The sequence below is a fragment of the Simochromis diagramma genome, unplaced genomic scaffold (assembly GCF_900408965.1).
Source record: "Simochromis diagramma unplaced genomic scaffold, fSimDia1.1 OVJJ01000753.1, whole genome shotgun sequence".
NCBI classification, from domain to species: Eukaryota; Metazoa; Chordata; class Actinopteri; order Cichliformes; family Cichlidae; genus Simochromis; species Simochromis diagramma.
Genome location: NW_024387523.1, coordinates 3,159,695 through 3,173,404, shown reverse-complemented (window position 1 = coordinate 3,173,404; position 13,710 = coordinate 3,159,695). Strand labels below are relative to the sequence as shown.

The window sequence follows — 13,710 nt, the reverse complement described above, 5'->3', positions numbered from 1 at the left end:
CAGTTGCAGACCTGGAAACCTTACGCACAATTCCAGGGCTCCGTGTCCAGCTAATCTCTTACTCGGTTGGCCAGTGCTCCTTAGTGCAAAGACACGCTGAAGACGAGACTTTAAAATAAATCTACATAAATCTCCTGGTTTTCAAACCTTAATCTAACAGTAGTCCACTTTCTCTGTTTTGTAACAAAGAAAGCAGTCTGACTATTAAATGATTTGGTCACTAAATGGTTATGAAAAGAGATATATTGTGTCAAATTAATTTGTGAGTTTCCTCTGTGATTTGTCTTGGTTTCGTTCTGTGCTTCGATCTTCAGGAGCTAACAGGAGACTAACTAACGGCATGAGCTACACCTGGGTCCAGTGAGCTTGGCTGAAAAAGCATGTTTTTGCAGCAGTTGCGTCTCCCTTGCTTTCTGTCCTCATTTTGACATCAGCCTTCTGATTTGTACTTGCTTATGGGCGGCATGATTTCTGGACTTATTTATTGCCGCGCATTTTACTGACTTGCTGAACACAAGTACAATAATATGTTTCTTCAGTGCTTTCATGTATGCTGTAATGTTCCACTTAAGTGATAATTGGATGGTTACAGTTCCTGACTTGGGAATCTACTTTTTATGTGCCTTTACATAATAATGTGAAATCTTGGTAATTTTCATGCTAATATCAAAATGTTCTGTCTAGTCAAGGCTCCTCCAGCTGGAAAGCCACAGTTACAATCCATCAATCCATTTTAAAAACTGTTTATCTAGCTCACGTCTGCAAGGGTGCTGGAGTGATCTGTCACAGGCCACGAGGCCTTGACACCTGTGGCTAATTACAATCCCCAATTACCCAAACACAGGAGCGTCCAACTCTCAGCCTCAAGGGCTGGTATCCTGCAGGTTTTAGATGTGTCATTCAACACATTTGATTTAAATGGTTAAATTACCTCCTCAACATGTCTTGAAGTTCTCCAGAGGCCTGGTAATGAACTAATCATTTGATTCAGGTGTGTTGACCGAGGGTAATATCTAAAACCTGCAGGACACCGAACCTTGAGGCCTGGAGTTGGAGACCCTTGCCCTAACATGCATGTCTTTGCACTACAGGAGGAAGTAACGAGAGAGAAGGGAGAGAACATGATGGCCTGTGGATTCAAACCAGTGCAGCAATGAGCCGTCCAGTTACAATTAAATCTCAGCCACAAACATTATATGCAATATATGTGTTTGTACTATTTATCAGAAATGTATTATGATGAATAACTCTGCAAATTCTGCACCAAAAGAGTTGAGCAGACATTCAGTCACTCTGAGACCACATGAAAGCACAAAATAAGTATAAGGACAGTAAAGTGAATTTAGTACTGACTGAAGCAATTAATGAAAAATGAAAGTATTTATTATTGTATTAAAAACTGTAAAATCATCATATGGTCTTATGGTAAAAAGTCAGTGCCTACAACTATGAGCATTGTTGGGGACACACTATGTTTAATCAGTCTGGGGTTTAAGGGTGAGAGTTATAATGTAATCAGGCTGTGGAAATGAGTAACATATGCTCAGATCCCAACAGGGTACGTTTGCAATGCTGGAAATATTGGATAAAGACAGCAGGAGTGAAGATAAGAGAAGGGATTTAGAAGGGAAGCTAGCAAATGAGTCTGTGTGTGAGCTTGCATTCAGAGTGTATGCTCTCCCACGTGAGTACTTACTGAGTCTAAAGGAAGCTTCTTCAGAACCTTATACTGTTTCTTTGGCTCTAATTTGTAGATGTACTTGTCTGTGATGAGCAGGCCTCGGTCTGTGCTCTTGTTGAACCTGTTCACCTGAGAGAGCAGAACAGGGGAAAGAAAAAGCTTCAGCATGTTTGTTCATTTTCTATTTTCTGTGAAGAGCCCTTCATGCCTCTTGCAGGATCTTTTGGGTTATTTCATTTCAAAAACAGGTTTTCCTTGTAAAGCAGCAAAGAAGCAACACACAAGAAAACATAAAAAAAGACTGTGGTGGGTCTGTGAGTCGGGGGTTGCTTCAGTTCACTGTATCAAAGGCTACGTAACTTCAAATATAACTAAGCTCTACTCATAACTTAGGCGAAGCCCTCAATGTTCAGTCCCTGATATGGAAAGTATGGCCATTATTATCCTCAGGGAGACGATAAGAGGTTCAGCATGAGGTAAAATAATAAGCAGCGCTTCATTCAGGTTAAGGGAACTTGAGGACTGAATTCATAGTTCAGTTCCTTTTTATGATTGATCCTCAGATTACTTCCTGAGAAGGCTGTGTTCACTGGTGGAACATGAAATATTGAAAGATGAGCTGTTACAAAAGAGAGGAAGCATGAGGGGGTGGAATGGGAAACACATCGAACCAGAAAAACATCCCAAAGCTAAAAGGAAGCAGCAGAAGAAAGAAACTCCTTGTGGCTACAAAACAGACATTTCCATTTCCCCGTGTTCTTTCCCCACATACTGTACCTTCCTACAGAAGCTCGAGAAGAGGACCTGACTGTACTCGTCTTTGTTCTTCAGCTCCTTGGAAATTCGGATGAAGCTGACGCTGGTCTGAGGGCAGTCTCGGGCCTGCAGAAATGAAAGACCAGTATTATTTCAGGAGGTCGGTTGAGGCGACGATCTTCAGTACAGATGGAATAGGAATGCACTTCGCTGTTAGTCACAAAACTCCAGGTGACCTCTCCCAGCCTCTTTTAAGCCTTTTTATCGCTTTAATTCCATAAGCAGCAGATCAAAGCTCAAGGCCCCTGGCTGCTGTTACCAGACACGGAGCCTGACGTGCCGTTTCAGAGGGACCAAAGCTGATGAGAAATACATTTGGTGTTATAGTCTTCCTCCTATAAAGTGCAGCTATCACGGTCATTTTTTAAACATTTCTCCTACAATCTATTTTACATGCTTTAATATATACAGTACACGGTTTAAAGCTGTGGTTCCCAGACTGTGTGCACTGAAGAAATCCAGGTGTGACCATCGTACATTCATTTTGCAGTAAATAACTGCAGACAAACTATATAAATAAATTCAGTCTCTGTATCAGTACTTTCTGCACACTCGTTTCCCTTAAAAAATCTCTTCTATCAAAGTGAACCTCAGTCTGTTTGAGGAGTATTATGACAGCATGACACATCAAAGGCTCTGACTGACAGCAGGGAGAATACAAAGGGGAAAACAGCTCACTTTCTTGTGTGAGTCAAACCACAACTAACTACCAGTCCAGCCTATTCGCCAACTAAAGAAAAGAGAAAAAAAATCAGTAGGGAGCATAGAGGAAAGTTGAACTGCCTAATGGCTTCATTTGCCTGGAGATGTCAACGTCCCTTAATCTGAATGTGTGCTAACATGACGCCAAGAAAGCCTAAAGAGCCACTTGGAAACCAAATCTCCCCTCTGAGAGAAACTAGGCCTACTTCAAAAGAGCACCGGATGCCAACCAAGAGGCTCCATGACTGCCTGTTGATTGGTGTGAAGGTGTTTCATAAGGTGATGGAGGCAAGGTGACACTTCTCTCTGTAGTCTGATGGTGTAATCAAAACATGTCAGAAGACAGAGGATATATTTTTCACAGGGATGCATACTGGTGTACTCTTATATTATGGCTTATTGTTTGGTGTTATTTGGAAACGGTAAGTATCCAAAAAACCTCTTAGTTTTTAAACGTGTACCAGCTTCCCTGGTTCCAGAGGTAAATCTGAGTGCTACTGAGTGAACTGATATGCTAGTGTGATTCCAAATTTCTACCAACAGCTAAGATTCAACATCTCTGACTATATATAAAAGATGAATGTAGCCACCATTTTTGCTGAATGGGAAAATCACTGTCTAAATATGTTCATTTAAGTAATATGAAACGGGGCAGGTTCAGGCACTTTTTCCAGGTCTTAGTGTTGATTACCTGAAAATTTTCCTTTGTTGAAGCTTAAGACTGGACATGAACCCCCTGAACTCGGTGAACTTACAATCACAGTAAGGATTCAGCCTGACTGAATGCCACGATGCATGCACTAATCTACAGGTCACTGTGGAATTAAATGCAATCACATGAACTTAGATCCCTGAAGGAGGCCAGCAAGTCAGGGGCCGGCTGACAAACTAGCAAAGGGAATGACTCAGGACTCTGCAGCAGTCACGCTCACGCTCCCCGAAGGCATCTTTAAAGTCAGAAAACAACCTCATATTAGCTGGTAAATGAAGCAACTGTAGTATTCATCAATAAAGGGCTGTGTTCACATGAACAGCCCTCTTTTGGTCACAGGCACATCACATGCACAGTATACATTCACAACAAAAGATGATCCTATACACAGCTGATTGTTCAAGTCTTTTTTCATTACTGTGATGAATTTGTGTGAAAATTTCCTGCCAGTGGGCTGCAAAATATCCAGCTGAACTAACTAAATGGGAGTCATGTGAAATGACAACTGCTTAAGAAATTCTTCCGTTTTGAAAGTTAAAGAGGCAGAAAAAACAAGCGGAAAACTATAAAACTACAAAATGCTTTAATGTTTTTATTAGTTCACCAGTGTTTGAGAATCTATGTCACTATTTTAACATTGATATGTTAAAATATATATAAAGAAACAAGTTTTTTTTTTTTTTTAAATTTTGAAATCATGTTCTGCCTTTCCAGGGAAGCCACTGAGACTTATTTCTACTGTTTTTGGGTTTGTTTGTTTTTTTTTTTTTTTTAAATCTGGAGTGGAAAGTGTAAAAACGGCAGAAAAGTCAACTCCAGCTTTTCAATAAAATGCATTGCAATATCATTTCAGGTGATTTCAAAAGTAGTTCTGCTTTTCTAGCTGAGATTTAGGTGTGCTGTCTGAATCACAATAATCGCAGAATTAATGGCTGGTTTCTTAGTTTTAGTTTTGCCATCTAGTTTATTTGGTGGTTATAGTTTGCTTTTATTCACTGTTTCAGTTTATTCTGCCTTGCGTGTGTTTCTCGTGTCTTAAGTATAAATCTGTGTTAGGTGTTCTCATGTTCAAGAGCTAGTTTGTCTTGTGTGCTTATTATTCAGTTTTGCCTCCCATAATTGTGTTTCACTGATTGCTTGCACCCAGGTATTCTCCACAGCTGTACTCACTTCTTCTAAGTAGCCTGTGTGTACAACAACCCTCAGGTTTAATGTGTTTTGTTGGTGTTTTCTCTCTGAAAATGTTGCCAATACATTTTTATTTTGCTCACATGTTTTCCTTTCTCGCAGATATAGTTCCCTGTTGGATTTTCTTTGTTTTTCTTTGTACTATGCTGTCAGACAAAAGGTCATCAAATGCACATACAAGCTTCCATTTTGTCTGTGTGTCACAGTGACGTCACAGAAAGGTGGATGACAAAATCTGGATGAGCCCTACTCCAGATTTCTGGTGGTCTACAAGTGAAAGTTATTTACTTTTGCTTTGTTATCTGTAAAACTTAATGCACATATAAGAGTAGCATTATTTTTCTAATGACATCTCAAACATGTGACTTTTTTTAATGAATCAATGATTGATATATATATATAATGTACTTCTTTACACTTAAAGAAAGTTGTTTTATTATTATTTTTATTGTTTTGCTCACTAGTAGGTTTTCACAGCTAACTTGTCTACAAAGACAAACTATTTGCCAAACTGTAGTGAAACTATGAAAAGTGTGATGTAAACTGGAAACAGAGACTGTTCATCTTCAGACAGTAAATGGTGAGACTGCAGAAAAGTCAGCATCTTTTAAGCAAACTTTAGGAGCACCAATCTCCTAGTGACCTATCCATCCATCTTTGCTGATCACACATCTCAGCATCTATTCACCAAAAAGTGTGGCGTGCATGTATGTGTGTGTGTGCGTGTGTTGCCTCATCTTTGCATATTAAGGTGGATACTCACAAATTTGTGAAAGATTTCATATCTCAAGTGTCCAATTTTCTTGCTTAAATAAAGGTAAAATAAATCAAGTGTCTTCCAGAGGTCAAAATAAATCCCAAAACAAATAATTTTACGACCTATTCGAACACGATGTGCTGAGAAACAACAAAGGTACCCAGGATTTATCTTGTTACTACTGTGATTCTTACATTTGCCAGGTAGTCCCTCTCCCAGGCTCGGCTGACTCCCCAGTCTTTTCTCTCTCCGCTCAGAGCCGTCATAGCTGCCACTTTGGCCCGAACCTCCAGCATGTCAGACGGCGGGATGTTTTTCACGATCTGCCTCGCCCACCACCTGACACCGAGGGATGAGAACGAGACAGCATGCCATGAGGGTGGATATTACTTCAAAGGCCCAAGGAAAGAAAAGTTGGAGGAACAGCTTTAAGTTGGAGTCAGATAAAGGATAAAAATCACACTCAATCACACAGCCAAACACTGACTCGACTTATTCTGCAGCTACTGAGAATTTAGTGACCTGAAGAGATGAGTTGATTTCAACACATGTGCTTAAAAAAGAAACCAGATTTTTGCACACTTTACAAAATGAAGATGAAAGAGACGGAGGAAGAAAGCAGGGAGGGTAGAGAAGAGGTGGAGAGAGTGGTGGGGGTGAGGGAGACGAAGTGAGGATAAAGAGGTAAGGATGAAGAAGAAGGAGTAAGACTTTAACCCTAATGGATAGAATTAGGATTAGGTTAGGGTTTGGCACTTAGTTCAGATAGTTAAACCTAGGGTTAAGAGGCTTGAATATGTATAACTCTATGTGCAGTCGGGCAGGCAGCAGTCACTTTATGGGAAACACTGCTAACAGAGAATAAATTCCAGCTAAAATATTGAACCACTTATCCAAACAACTTCAAACTCGGGGCTGTTCTTCCTCAAACCCCAGCAAAGATCCACCAAGTCTGAAGTGGATCAAAAGAACGGCAAAGAACAGACAGATGAATCGCTCTCGCATCTGTGAATTCAGGCTTTAGCCAGCAGCCACTTCGCTTAGCTTAACAAAAAGGCTGTAAACAAATAGAAAGGGCTGTTTCTCAATATCTCTAAATGTTAATACTTTACTAACCTCTAAAACTAATCCACTAATTAGAAAGTTACATCTCTTTTGTTTCATCTGTAATAAAGTCTCTAAAGTGTTTCATATCTAAGCAGCAACCTCTGGGGATGAAAAATGAAGCCAACATGAAAATCCCCAAAGCGGCGTTTCCTAAAACTGCCACTTCAGCTTGGCTCCAAAATCAAGTCAATCCCCAGAGACAACGATTTGATAACACCCAAGTTTAAAACTGTGTGACTGTGCATCATGTTGGTAGGGTTCCCATGGACGCAGTAAGGATGGACACTGCTTCTTTTGGCTGAGCTTTTATTAAATATATAATGACACAGCATAATATGTCAGTATATGTAATGTAAAATATCCTTAGTATTTCACAGACCACACAGAGTTGCATATTTTTATGTGCTCTGACCTGCGATGCAGCATGACTGTGATGCTGTGAAACTGCGACAGTGCTGCAGGCGGCGTCGGCCACTCCAAGCTCTTCCCATAGTCGGGCATAGTTCGCACATTAGCAAACCTCCGCTCCACCTCCCAGAAGTGTGCCTTGACCTTGTAGCGCTTATAGCAGCCCATGATGGCATAGATGGCTCTCATCCGCCGGCACCTTGCACGAGCTAGAGTCCCGCGCCACACCTGTGGGTCAGGTTAAAAAAACAACAACAAAGGGGCGTGTGAAAGAGACAAAACAAGAGGAAAATTATTGCCTCTGCATCCCACAGCACTTAAGACAAACTTTTCCTCCGGTTAGAGTTCCAGATTTCTCTGCAGTTATAAAGTAGGTCAGAGGAAAGAGAAAAGAGAAGGGTATTTCATTGAGCAAGCGAAGTAATTGACTTTAATGCAGCTGCGCTCTGGATCGCATTAATTATCCCAATTATTGTTACAGGAAATTAGGATTCAAGCTGGCAGATGAATTTCAGTCAAACATAACCAAGAGCCACATATTCATGAGCCTGAGACAAACTGCAGTTTCTATTCTGATACCTTGAAGCCTGGTGGAAAAAACACTGCATGTTATTAACTTCAACACACCATCTGAACTGTTCCTGATGCTGAATTAGATGTCAAACTATCACATCAACGGATCTTTAAAATTAAACATTAAACCAGCTGTGAAGCATGGTGACACTTTCATGCCTCACCTTTTGCAGGAAAGTCACCAGGATGGGGATGAGGTGGTTTCTCTCCTGCTCCAGTGTGAAGAGAGACCGCGGCGTTCTCACAAACAGCTTCGTTTGGCCGTACGCAACGTCGTCCTGGAAACCGTGCTGGATGACGATGGCCTCCACAGCTTCCCTGTCTGACGCCATCAGGTGGTTTGGCCAGGTGTACTCGCACGTCATTTTATACCTGAACAACATTCAGCAAGAATCAGAGACGATGATCACATAAGTGTTTGCAGTCTGACCTCAAACTTGGGTAGAGACAGTTGATGTCAGTGAACATCACTAACTCTGCTACCTGAGAACGTGAGTTTCCAAGCAGTTTCCAAGTGTCAGATTGAGGGATCAATATCAGACGCATAACCGAGAGAATTTTCACTGTCACTGTGATTTTGACATTTGCACATTTTTGTGCACCATGAACTCTCAACGAGGGTCAGACTTTATCCAGAAGCCTTCTGTGATATCCAGAGGCATCGGAGGGCAGATATCTTAATTTATGGTATTAGAGTCAAGTGTAGCTTTGATTAAAATTGGAGAAAACATTGTGACCACACCAAAATAACATTCTGACATTGTCCATGTTTTTCTTCCTTTCATTGGCTCTCATTAAAAAATTTTAAAATCTGTATTTAATTACTTACATGGCCATGCTTCTGCCACATCTGCTGAGACCTTATTCTAATGTAGCACTTTCCTGCTCCCAGACAATTTTGTAACTTTAACTTTGACATTTGCTATCGTGCCATTGTGCACCTGCTGACAGGCCGTTAAAGAAAAACTCAGGAGTTTATGAGTAACACAATCACACTTGAGCTTTCCAATCTCCAGATCGGGCTCACTGCTACTTCCTCCTCTTCCCAAAAATGGAATTCAACTTGAAGGTTTGCTATTTTGAAACTGTGGAGGAGATTCAGCAGATGGTCAGAACAGGACTTTAATCCTAAAATAGCTAGGGTGCTTGCAGTGGTGCAGAATTACACAAGAAGACAGCCCTGAAGGGAAAGCAACCACAGTATAAATGCTGAACATAGTCTGACAACTGAAGCCATAAACTTTTTCTTTTTAATTACCACCAGGGGGCGATCCCTCTAGCTCCCAAAAAAACTTCCAGTCCTGTGGAAGTCTGCCCTCCACTTTCTTGTGATGGGACCTCTAAACACTGTCCTGATGGCTAATGACTCATTTTCTAGTTTCAGGTCATACTAATTAAATTATGGTCATTATAATGACTTGTCCAACACGTAGTGACTTCAAAAAATACAAAACATATCATGCATGAACCAGGCTGGTAATGTTGGTAATGTGTTTTTTCTTTTAGCCAACTTTTTGACACACCTTAAATGTTAACTTTAGGTCTTTTTAGTCGTGTTAGGTTTTGTTAAAACAGGCACCAATTGTCAAATAGTCTAAATCTCTTGGGTAGTATTATTTACATAAATGTGTGCCGTCTTGTTAAGGTTTCAGATCAAAGTACATTTTGGGTAAGAAAAGTTACTTTTTTTTTACTTTTTACCCATGGTGTTACACTCCGCTGCTGAAGAGACCACTTCACTAGACCGTAATCACGTTGTCTTACCTCTGCAGGAAGCGAGCATAGAGCTGCCTGTAGGCAAAGCCCGCCCTGCGTACCCTCACGTTCTCCAGCAGGCCAAGGTAGGCCACCTGGTGCTGGCAGCGGGCGTCATCAAACAACACCGGTGACTTCATTTCGTTGGGCTTTATACATCGCACATAGTATGGCTCCTGCAAAATAGAACAAGTTGTTCAGCTGGCATGGTGTGAGCTTTCTTTGGCTGTATTTCAAAAAGCCTGTTTGCATTTTCAATAAAGCGTTACATCACTGGTGACACAGCAACACTGCATTTGGACTGATACTCTGAATGTATTTTTTCATAACACTCTTGTTTTATCACCTGCACAAACTTGAACAGGTCTTTGATTTTTCTCAGTGTTCGCGTCACCGCTGCGGTCATCACTGTGCGAGTAAATAAACTGAACTCAGCTTGTAAACTGTCAATGAGCTGCACCACAGCCAAGCTGCAAAACTGGCAAACTGAGTTCAGTGACCTTAATCAGACTTGCAGAATGTTTCAACAAACGCCACAGTGAGCAGCTGAGCCTCACAACAGCCCAGCCCCGCGCAGCTACTCGCTAGCAGCACGCCGAGCTGCACTTTAGATGAAGCAGGGTCATGGCTGGATGCCTGAACCTTGACAGTTATAGCGGGGATGCACTACATCCTGTCAAAGAACTGGCTGTTGTGTTTTCACTGATTTAACCGCTCTGTCCATTAAAGACAAATAAGGCGAAGCACTTTCTGACACCAAACACTGATCCCTGTGCAGGCTTTGCCTGGAGTTTCGACTCAGCTCGGCAGCAGTTTGAGAAAATGTCAGAAAATGAAGGCTGAGAGGAAATGAAGTGGGAAGCCTGAGCACAGGTGCTTCAGTACTGCTGCTGAAGAAAACTGTCTGCTCTTTCAACGTGACCTACAGCAAAAAAAACCCTTCAGGCATGGGAGTTTACTTTCATTTCACCTCAGCCACATCATGACGAGATGCTACAGCAGCCCGGAAGCAGGCCGTCCAAAAATAACAGCAAGAAATGTCAGACTTCAGTCAGTGAGATGAGGCCAGGCGAGGTGAGGTGCATACTTTATGTACCACCTCCATCTCCTTCTCCTCCTCAGCACCCTCTAAACGCCACAAAAAGACAGATAGGATGAGGACAACTTAGAAACACTGCTACTCCCTGACACCACAAGGAACAGACTGCGATGTATACATGTAAATGCTACACCTCTTCTTCCTCTTCCGATGTTTATTATGCACCATCCAAAGGAGACATCACACAAACACATTGGGAGTCTCAGAATAGTCTGTGAGTCATGCAGACTTACAGGGACCAGAACCGCCTATAACTGGTGCAGAGCATCAGTACAGACAGCAGAGTAAACTGGGGAGATGATCTACGCTGGCACTAAACACAAACTCTGACACAGAAATATAAACAAATCTGTAGGTTTCCAGAGTAATTGATTTGACTTCAATTCATGTTCTACAAAATCAAAGCACAGAAGCAAAACCAAAATAAATGCTCCACTGGACTCAATCTTTCATATGTTTTTTGCTAGATTAAAATCTGTAACCTATATAAACAAATGTGTTATGTGTTTATGAAAACAGCATATAAAAAACACAAACCATAGAATTATAGGCTGACTGTAAAGCTAATCAGACAGTCATTCCACAAAGCTAAATCAGGAAGTAGCTAAATCCAATCATGATGGAAGAAAGAAGTCTACTAAAATCCTCTAAAGCTAACAAGCTTAGAGCAACTGTGTAATAGGGTAACTACCTAGACAGTAATGCTAAATAATGAAAGAAAGGCATATGAAATTTTACCTGATAAGACTGGCATGTAGCTTAGCTAAAGCTAAAATGATTGATTCAAATATATCCTTTCTTACTTTTAATTAAATTATATCTTAGTAACTTATCTAATGATTTGAGGAAAAGGCATTTTGCCTATTTCTAAAGTTAGCAAGCTTATAGAAACTCGGTAACTGGGCAGAAACTAGGTAGCTAAGCTAAATAAAGCAAGAAAAGGCTAATTAAATGCAAGCTTGTGATTAGCTACCTACATTAGCTTTAGCTGAAGCTAAACTAAACTGAACAATATTATGAGAATCATTTTTATGCTATCTTTTTTAGTGAGATTTTATTTTGGTAATTTAACCAAGGTTTGAGCCAAAAACTTAATTTCTCACTAACTCACTAATTGGGTATCTAACTACACAGCTAAGCTAAATAAAATGAGATATGCAGCTGGTGATATGACCACTTTGTTTTAGTTAAAGCTAAATCTAAACTGAACAAATCCCCCTTAACTGGTTTGTGCCTTTTAATAAAGTGACATTTTGGTAGTTCTAATAATTTAGAAAAAACAATTAAACTCATCTAAAGCTAACAAGACTACATTAATAAGTAGATAGCTGCACTATAAAAAAGAGAACTATTTGAAATATCATCTGGTGAGAAATCCACCTACAGTATATGTGTTCAAAAGTACTGGGTCACCTACACATTAAACCTACAAGAGCTGGCCATGGAAACTATACCATGAAGCTCCCAGTGCACAGTTTTTGTGCTGATGTTAATGCCAGAGGAGGTCTACGGGACTTTTAAGAGTTATGCTACATTGTGACTGAGCTCTTGTAGTTCCTAAACACCACAGATATTGTGGGATATCTAAGAGGAAAGACATTTCACTAACTGATGGCATCTTACTACAATACCACACACAAATTCAGCGAGCCCTTTAGAATGACTCAGTACATTTCCAATAAATGGGGAAATCCAACTAATTCAAATTCTGGCTTGAATGAACTGACTGGTGCTACAACCTAAAAGTTTCATTATATTTTCAGTATAAAAGCAAATACTTTACTGTAACCGTAATGGATGCCACAAGTCATTTTAGAGCATTTACCATTTTGGCTTCACACCAAACTACTAACATTTATTAGCAGTTATCTTACACAATCACGTGCTATCAAGGTAGCACAAGGTAGGAAAAGGTACCGTTATAAAGTCTTAACCATCCAATCAGCACACTTTTGCAAAACGCTGTTATTATTTTAGCCATTTAACATCAATCATGTACTGTCTCATGGCAGCTCTCTAAGTAGACGGAGTGGTAGCGATTAAAATAATTATCTTAACACCGACATAAAGCAGCAGTTTTATGGATTAACACATTTACAAACTAGTTTAGAAATCAGTTTTCTCAACTTTAATGCTTCTTCATTTACTACTCTTTGACTGTGTGGACATCAAACGTGCATTAATTAGCTGAAAATACATCCACAGCCTCCCACTGGGGTTAAGAGAAGAAACGAGGAAGTCGATCATAAGCAGAAACTACTAACCTTGCACGCCAGTTTATCAACCAAAGCCACAATGGAGTTCTTGAACAGGGTGGCAGCAGTCAAAGGCCGCTTGGTGACCTCTGTGATGCTCAGATGTCCATCTGGCCACATCTCTTTTAGGACTGGATTGGCACTATGAGAAGCAAGAAAGCGGGGTAAAGAGTAAAGAAAGGACACCATTAACTAGGCTAGCAGAGGAGGGATGTGCAGACTGAGGGAAGAAGAAACTCATATATACACATGACCCAGTTAATGAACTGTCAAGAGCATTATGATGCTGGGAAAAACTGTCAGTGATGCTTGTGTTTGGCACCTGTTGTACATAAGGCGCTTGAAGTCTTGGAAAAGCAGGTCCTTGTTCTTGTCCAAAAAGCCCTCGACGGAATATCTGCAACAGATGTAGAGAGGGTGATATGAGAGTAATTATTTAGTAATGAGAGGGCGGCCCCATTGATGAGTATTTGGAGTGAACAATAACAATCAAGATGCTAAAGTTACACAAAAGTCAGACTAAAATAGCAATAGAGTTTAAAGAGTAAGTGTCTGCCACTCAAAGGGTCGCTATCATTAACTGCACTCTCTGCTACTAATGACTCACAGACCTCCGGCAAAGGATTAGAGCAAGAGTCATGCTGCTTAGTCAATTTA

The 13,710-nt window shown here is 40.6% G+C and overlaps 1 protein-coding gene across 4 annotated transcripts in view; it reads right to left on the bottom strand.

The window, feature by feature from the left end:
• myo1g (myosin IG) overlaps positions 1 to 13,710 on the bottom strand; it is a 71,355-nt gene that overhangs the window by 28,793 nt on the left and 28,852 nt on the right. For all 4 annotated transcript variants that reach the window (XM_040020308.1, XM_040020311.1, XM_040020310.1 and 1 more), the window contains 8 exons: positions 13,376 to 13,450; positions 13,063 to 13,195; positions 9,709 to 9,875; positions 8,109 to 8,316; positions 7,376 to 7,599; positions 6,051 to 6,195; positions 2,459 to 2,563; positions 1,697 to 1,810 (listed from right to left, as the gene is read on the bottom strand). In XM_040020308.1, coding sequence (XP_039876242.1) covers positions 1,697 to 1,810; positions 2,459 to 2,563; positions 6,051 to 6,195; positions 7,376 to 7,599; positions 8,109 to 8,316; positions 9,709 to 9,875; positions 13,063 to 13,195; positions 13,376 to 13,450 — 1,171 coding nt within the window. The remainder of the gene's footprint in view (positions 1 to 1,696; positions 1,811 to 2,458; positions 2,564 to 6,050; positions 6,196 to 7,375; positions 7,600 to 8,108; positions 8,317 to 9,708; positions 9,876 to 13,062; positions 13,196 to 13,375; positions 13,451 to 13,710) is intronic.